Source organism: Camelina sativa, chromosome 17, assembly GCF_000633955.1.
Source record: "Camelina sativa cultivar DH55 chromosome 17, Cs, whole genome shotgun sequence".
NCBI lineage: Eukaryota > Viridiplantae > Streptophyta > Magnoliopsida > Brassicales > Brassicaceae > Camelina > Camelina sativa.
In genome coordinates, this window is record NC_025701.1 from 4405286 (window position 1) to 4413291 (window position 8006).

The window sequence follows — 8006 nt, forward strand, 5'->3', positions numbered from 1 at the left end:
ACTGTTTTTGCTTTGTGTATGCAGGAGAATGTCTACTTTGTCATATATGTCCTAATGAGTACATTTTATTTCTACTTCACATTGCTGCTTGTTCCGGTTGTTGCTCTTCTGGCCGATTTCATCTACCAAGGGTAATTATAACTTGTATCTCTATACTCCAATCACAATCGATATGCTTATAGCGGGAAATTGCTGAATTGTTGTTAACCTTGAAAAAATTGGAATTTTTTTGTGAATGAATGCAGAGTGGAGAGATGGTTCCTCCCATATGATTATCAAATAGTTCAAGAGATTCACAGGCATGAGCCCGATAGTAGCAATGCAGATCAACTGGAGATAGCAAACGAGCTCACACCAGAAGAAGCAAGAAGCTATGCGATAGCCCAATTGCCCCGCGAAATCTCAAAGCACACTGGTTTTGCCTTTGATTCACCTGGTTATGAGTCATTCTTTGCATCTCAATTGGGTATATACGCACCACAGAAAGCGTGGGACGTGGCTAGGAGAGCCAGCATGAGGTCACGACCCAAAGCACCAAAGAAGAATTGAAAGGAGAAAAAGGAAATGGATACATGAGTTGTGTTGTATATTTAGGCTGCCACTTTTCCAGGCTCTGTTCAGTACTGGAAGTTTTGTTAGGCCTTTAGTTTTTTTGTATCGATATATAGAAATCTTCGCTTAGGCAAGTCTGTTGCTATTGCTTTTAGTTTCCATTATTGGTATTCTTGCCATTAGTAATTTAGTATAGGGCCATGAGACTTTTCTGTTTATGTACACAAAAGTTGTACTCGATTACACTCACTAATTACTAATTTGCAGAGCTCTCGCTTCTCTTGTTTGACATGTCACATATACCATATGCTTGGAAAGATAACATCCGTATATATAAGAACGAAACTGAAATGAAAGTGGCATAATTCGAACTTCAAAGCTTGTATTCTTCGTATGTAGGCATGAATGAAAAAGACAACTCTATTTTATATATAAGCCTCTCCTACAAACTCTTCATAAATAGCAAATCACCTCAACAACAACAACAAAAAAATGATGTTTTCTTTCTTTTTAGGGGAAATTCGAACTCCACTTACAAAAAAAGAAAAGGGCACATCTACAATGATACATAAGCAAAGAAAACGAGAACTCCAAAAATTATATATGGTCGACACCAAAATAAAAACTAGAGAAATCACAAAAAATAATCAGGTGTCTTACGGGTAGTATCGGGTTCGACTTGTCGAGGAGCTGGATCGAACTGGAGGAAGTTCTGCTCCATGTTCTCTCCTATCTCTAAGATCGCTGCCATGTTTCCACACCGATAGCAATAGTTTGGTGCACTAAACACAGTCACCACATTCTTATCCTATTACCATAAAAAAGGAGAGAGATCAACAATTCAATCTGCAAGAGACAGACCATTCATATGCCGTAGAACCTTGAGCAGAGAGATGAATGTACATACCTGACACCAGTTGAAACCTTCCATGACAAGTTGATGCGCTCTTGATATGAGACTGAGTCCATTGTTGTGATTAAACTGAGCTGCGATATCCTGTCCAAATGTATAACCAGCACCTCGTGGAGATATTCCCCATCCACAACGATCATCGGGATCAGACCATAGTAAATCACACATTGGTCCTTCATGTGGAACCTACAGATAACACCATACATAGTTCAAAAAGACGACCAATAATATCTCAAGTAAAGAGAATATGCAGAGACCCAGGAAGATCTCATAACTCTTCCAATTAAGTCCAACCTAAGTAAGGCCTTACGCAGAGAAAAAGAAAGTTATACCTCTTGTATCCGATCCAAGCTTCTGATATTATCAAGGGTATCTAGAGACGGTGAAAGCCCTCCATGCAAACAGAAAACCTGTAATGGATAAAAATCTAATGAGTCAAAAGCTGTAACGAAAGAGAAAGATGTCTCAAACACCAACTGTGAAAAAGAACAACTCAAACCTGAGACTCTATGAGGGCTGTAAGAGGAAGATAATCAAAAAGGTCTGTAAAATACTTCCAGACATTAGCATTCCCGTACTTCCTCAAGCATTCGTCATAAAAACCATAGCTGAAACAGAGACGCAAAAACACACATCAGACTCAGAAGTAACAAAACATAATGCATACTAGAAAACAAGAGCTTACTTACACTTGGGTAATCTGCCGACTCTCGTGATTCCCTCGCAAGATTGTGAGTCTATCCCTGTATCGTACTTTCAATGCCACCAGTAGAGAAACTGTCTCTACTGAATAGTAACCACGGTCTGCAAAGAACAAAAGCAAGAAGAAACCAAACAAAACATTACTTATTAAACTGAAACTAGCTAAACCAGCAAACTTGAATCAGACTCACATGCTTTAGTAACTACAAAAAGCTGTCACCATCGTATATTAACACCATTGAATGGTTACAAATTCAAGATTCCAAAAGGCTTATAATTCATAGAAGCGTAATTATGAAAGTGAGCATCACAAAGGCTCTCTAAATTGGGAAATTTCAGTAACCTAAACACTCGAAAAGCAGAACACACAACAAGTAACTCACTTCAGATATTTAAATATAAAAGGTGATACTTTTCAAAGATTCAGCAATTTCCAAAAAAAAAACGCAGATCTAAAAAAGAAAGGGAGGGAAGAAGAAGAAGAAGGACAGACCTACATAGTCACCCATGAAGAGGTAGTTAGTATCAGGAGCGTTACCACCGATACGAAAGAGCTCAATAAGGTCATAAAACTGGCCGTGAATATCGCCGCAAACGGTAACAGGACACTTGACAGGCTGAACATTGTATTCCTCAACAAGGATCGCTCTCGCTTGATCGCACAGCGTCCTCACATCCGCCTCCGATAACGGTTTACACTCCATCAGCTGCTCGATCTGACGGTCCAGATCTCCGTTGGACGGCATCTCTCGAAATACGCCACCACCCCCGATCCGATCCTAATATACTCACAGATGGATGAAGAAGATTAAATCGCCGCCGGAGATTGTATCCGCCAGGCTAAATATGTTCGAACCGGAGATCAAATCCTGTCTCTTTGGTCTTCCCTGTTCAGCTTCTCTTCTCTCTCTCTCGTAGCTGAGGGAAAAAAAATGGATATTTGTGTTTTGTTTGTTAGACCAACCAAACAACAAAAAAAGAGACACAAGTACAAATGTTTTATGACCCGGTTTAAGTTCGGTTTTTTCCTGTTAATTTTTTGATTTTTTTTTTTCCTGTATGATTCCGTTGGTTTTAAATTTAGTTACATTAGGATTGAGGCCAAACCGGATAGGATTTGGATTGTAATCGGTGACAAAGTCTCTAACTTGATTTTTCCAACATCCTTTTATCTCGGATGATCTTGCCATCACAACTTCAGAACCGTCTTCAACCACCAAAAAAATGAGGAAGTGGAACGCCAGAGTGGATGGTACGGAGCTGTACAATGTGAACATCAGCAAAAAAAGACATGTATGTTTTAGATATTGTTACTGTCTGTAACTGTCTTTCTTTTCATGATATATATTCATTGCGAACTGAGACTAAATATATTGAAATCTAACACTAAACGCAGGCAATTGATATATTGAGAGCTTCTTTGATGTCTTCCACTGATGTCAGTAAAGAATTTGTCAAAGAGAAGAACAAGGTGGTATTCGCGGATGTTGGTAAAGAATTTGTCGAGCAACTCTACAGAATCATGTCTATGCCAATGGGCACCGTGGTGAGTTTGCTGGATAAGGAGAATCGTACTCCAACTGGATGTTTGAGCAACTTGTGCAAGAGCGTGAGTGATATGGGCATTGATGATTTCCGGTTTGAGGAGTGCAAGCAGATGTTTGAGCGAATAGTAAAACCTCTATAAATTAACAATGTTGGGACCATAATATTTTATTAGTTTATAGTGATATTAATTTATCTATAAATTAATAATAATTATTTTATAGTGTAAATTAATAATTATTAATTTAGAGATACATACTTTAATTTTAAAAAAAAATTTAAAATTATGAATTGAGACAGTTTTAGCAAAATAAGATTAGACTATAGGATGTTATCAGTTTAGAATTGAATTTCTAATATTTAGAAAACATTATTGACAATAAATTACATATACTCTATAAAACTATCAAAATAAAAATGCTGCATATGTAGAAAATAGAAATTGAAAACTTAAAAAAAAAACTTAGCTATATTTTTGACATGTTATAAAATATTCTCGATCATTATAATTTGAAAATACGACATAAAAATTATTTATAGATATGAGTTTTAGAAGAAATTCAAAATTTTAAAACAAACATATATCAACATATATATATATATATATTAACATAATTATTAATTTACGATATCATTAGGACCATATTTTACATTGGGATTTCAAAAAAATTATTATCTTATTATTTTATCAAATTTTGATATTTTTTACACTGATCCGACTTAGGACTAGCAAAATTTATTAATTTATAGTGTTTATTAATTTATAGAGTATTAATTTATAGAAGTTTTACTGTATGATGTTTCCAGTTACGAACGAACTGCAGTCCTTTTCTTTCTATAGTTTCTCGAACGTATTTTAAGGCCTTTGTTATGATGCTATCTAATAATAGGGATATGCATTTACCGGATTTTATTTAATTAACAGTTCTAGAATCGTATTGAAAAATGGTCGCTTATGTCATATTTTTGTGAGCTTTTGACTTTTCTCCAGTGGCATTTTAAGTTAACGATTTCAATACACCTACACAGACCAACCAAACAAAAAAAAGTGGGCAGTCTAAAAGAAACATAAGTACAAATGTTTTATGACCCGGTTTAAGTTCGGTTTCCCTGTTAATTTTTTGATAATTTTTCTTTTTCTTTTTCCTGTATGATATCGTTGGTTTTAAATTTAGTTACATTAGAATTGAGGCCAAACCGGATAGGGTTTGGATTGTAATCAGTGACACGTGGTGGTTGGAGTCAAGCTGTGTGTTTATAGTTTTAATTTGTGTAAACGACTAGTAATCGAGTTGAGGCTGCTAGTTCCTCGTCGAACAATGGGCCTGGACTGGAATAGGGTAAATAAAATTGCAAATAAAGGAGAAAAAAAATGAAAGGGGGCGTTCCGAGAATTGAACTCGGGACCTCTCGCACCCTAAGCGAGAATCATACCACTAGACCAAACGCCCGTTGATGCTAACGTATACGGTAAGGCTTTAAAGTACCTATTACTGAACCATTAATTTTCGTAGTCGACCGAACATTCTTCATTTTCTTACATATCATATCAATTGTAAGAAATTGTGACCAAGATTTTTTTTTAAGATAAAAATGAGGATATTATCTTTTACTTTTACTAAATTAATTATAAGTTTATAACTATTATGGAATAAAAAGTCGCAAACAAAATTATTAAAGTTTGTTAATATTATTTTTTTTAAATGTTGTATATAATTTTTGATTCTACATAATTATTACTTTTAGATTATTACCGTTTTTAGACTTCATAACATTGATAATTTTATGACATAAGTTACATTTTATCGCTGGCAAAAAAAAAAAAAAAAAGTTACATTTTATCTTACACTATGTAAATTTTCTTATCAATATGTACATGTTACCAATAGGAACCATATGTACCATCTTTTTACTGAATAAAAATGAAAACCTTAATTGTGACTTTGACTTGTATATATTTGGGGTCAAATAACATAATTGAAAAGCCAAAAATTTTGATTTGGAATAAAAAAAACACCCAAATGTGTAACCTTCCACTTCACTCCGAAGGTCTGATGATACAGACATGAAGATTTTTGTGTGTGTATATATAACAAGTTCCTCCTCCTCCTCCTCCTCTTCCTCGTTCCGTTGCCTTACCCTCTTCCCTCCGCACCCAAAACCCCCAGAGAGAGAGAAATAGATGTGAGATTGCTCCTAATCAGAAGCAATCTCACCTTTGGGATAACCTATTTTCAACTTTTTTCTTCCCGGTGACTCAAAAAACAAAGCTTCTTTTGCTTTTCATTTCACAAAGGGTTCTCGTTCTAAATCCTTCTACTTGAAAACTCCGGCGGCTAACGTTTTCGCCGATCTTGTCACTTCACTTTCGAAGTTTCATCTTCTAACCAAGGAAACAAAAGAAGCTCCTGTTCACCTTTTGAGTAACGTGATCCGTTCTAACAAAGGTTTTTAAAATCAAAATCTCTGATTTCTTTTTTTTTTTTTTTTTCCATTTTTGTTCGATTTTTCCGATGATAGATCTATTAGTAGGGTTAACGATTCTGTTCTGTTTCTATGTACTTGGATTTATTTTTCAGGGTTCTTCGTTTTGTTTGGCTGCTAAAAAAAAAAACCTGATTTTTTTTTTTTTTCTTGGAAGCAGAGATGAAGAGACTTAGAGACGGTGTTCAACCTGAACCTCAACCTCAAAAGCGAAGGACTGAGGTTTCATCTCGAGGAGAAACGTAAATCTCTCTTTTTTTCAATTTCGATTTTGTTCTGTGGTCATTAAGTTGAAACAAATCTTCTTCAGTGTAAGTTAGCTAGAGTTTTGAATATGCTTCTAAAGTGTTTTAAGTTACATTTGTTTTTGTGCAATGCAGACCTAAAACCCTTGATGCCCTGACGTATCTCAAATCTGTTAAGGAAATTTTTCATGACAATAAAGAGAAATATGAGTCATTCCTTGAGCTCATGAAGGACTTTAAAGCTCAGAGGTATATTTTTACTTCGCTCTTCTCTTCTCTTCTCGTTTTTGGTTTCATTCTATCTTGTTTATAGAGGTCACAGAAGGAATGCGTGTATTTGTGAAATGTCACAATGTGAACTGCGTGTGTTTATGGTCTCTTATGTTGTTGCTTGCAGAATCGACACTGAAGGTGTCATAGAAAGGATTAAAGAATTGTTCAAGGGTTACAAGAACCTACTTTTAGGTTTTAATACTTTCTTGCCCAAAGGGTATAAAATAACCCTTCAACCGGAGGAAGAGAAACCTAAGGTCCGGGTGGATTTCAAAGACGCTATCGGTTTTGTCACCAAGATTAATGTTTGTATGTGATGTGGTAAATGACGTTCTACGGTATATGTTGATTTTTTTTTTTATCAGTTAAGGTTTACTGGTGTGTTTCTTATTTTGCAGACGAGGTTCGGAGATGATGAACGTGCGTACAAAAGTTTTCTAGACATCCTGAATATGTATAGAAAGGAAAGAAAGTCCATCTCTGAGGTCTACAAAGAGGTATGTTTATTGTTAATGCACAGACTGTTAATTCTTCAAACTTTCTGCTTCACATGTTACTTGTTAGAGAGACAGTTCTCTGATATTGTCTGTTGTGTAGGTTACCATGTTATTCAAGGGTCATGAAGATCTGCTCATGGAGTTCGTTAATTTCTTACCTAATTGTCCAGAACCAGCTGCTTCAGCAAAGAAGGCAGTACAGCGTCACAAGGGCACTGCAACTTCTCCCATGCATTCTGATAAGGTTACTCTTATTCATCTTTGTAAAGATAGCAAGATTGCAGTTAGTAAGGTTTTAATGGTAGCAGAAATCCGTTATGGCCATACATCCTTTCCTACACTTTTTTATGAGTTTCATAAATTAAGATCAAGATAAAATATGCATTTTACATAGGGTTTTTTTGAGGGAGAAGTTGATACACTCTTATTTACACAGAAACTAAAACTGCGATGTAAGCTTGAGGATAATTCTGAACACTCTGACCAACGAGAAGATGGTGATGAGAACCTTGTCGCTTGTTCCCCTGGTAATTCTCTGGGTCTGTTACATTTTTTCTATAGTTCAGCTTTATGATTGTGAAAATGTCTTCCATTATCTAGTGAATACAATATAAGCAAACAAGTCTTCTCTGTCACAAATGTGCCATCATTTTGAATACTGTGACCATGGTCAATTTTTTGTTTGTTTATGACTTAAGTAGTCAGTGGTATGTATCTTGGTTCTGGTGTTCAATTATGTTTAACTTTTTGCATAATTTTTCTCTTCATTTTTATTTGCTGATCATACCCAATCTT

At 35.4% G+C, this 8006-nt stretch overlaps 3 protein-coding genes and 1 non-coding gene across 4 annotated transcripts in view; 2 read left to right on the forward strand and 2 right to left on the reverse strand.

Moving 5' to 3' along the window:
* The window catches only part of LOC104759149 (phospholipid-transporting ATPase 3-like), a 10422-nt gene extending 9813 nt beyond the window's left edge, over nucleotides 1-609 (forward strand). Inside the window, exon 28 of the mRNA XM_010482111.2 lies at nucleotides 246-609. Coding sequence (XP_010480413.1) covers nucleotides 246-549 — 304 coding nt within the window. The 3' untranslated portion in view covers nucleotides 550-609. The remainder of the gene's footprint in view (nucleotides 1-245) is intronic.
* Nucleotides 959-3119, reverse strand: LOC104755257 (serine/threonine-protein phosphatase PP2A-2 catalytic subunit). The gene is made up of 6 exons (XM_010477604.1): nucleotides 2661-3119; nucleotides 2155-2269; nucleotides 1965-2073; nucleotides 1798-1875; nucleotides 1460-1651; nucleotides 959-1360 (listed from the first exon to the last, which is right to left on the reverse strand). Exons 1-6 carry the CDS (start codon nucleotides 2911-2913, stop codon nucleotides 1187-1189), a joined length of 921 nt encoding a protein of 306 aa, XP_010475906.1. The 5' UTR covers nucleotides 2914-3119; the 3' UTR covers nucleotides 959-1186.
* On the reverse strand, nucleotides 5092-5163 carry TRNAP-AGG. The gene has a single exon. It is a non-coding gene; the product is annotated as a tRNA-Pro (tRNA).
* LOC104755259 (paired amphipathic helix protein Sin3-like 6) overlaps nucleotides 5831-8006 on the forward strand; it is a gene marked incomplete in the record, with an annotated part of 16703 nt that continues 14527 nt past the window's right edge. Inside the window, 7 exon segments of the mRNA XM_019239693.1 lie at nucleotides 5831-6159; nucleotides 6357-6438; nucleotides 6577-6690; nucleotides 6839-7019; nucleotides 7113-7211; nucleotides 7312-7455; nucleotides 7648-7738. Of these exon segments, the coding sequence (XP_019095238.1) occupies nucleotides 6359-6438; nucleotides 6577-6690; nucleotides 6839-7019; nucleotides 7113-7211; nucleotides 7312-7455; nucleotides 7648-7738 (709 nt within the window).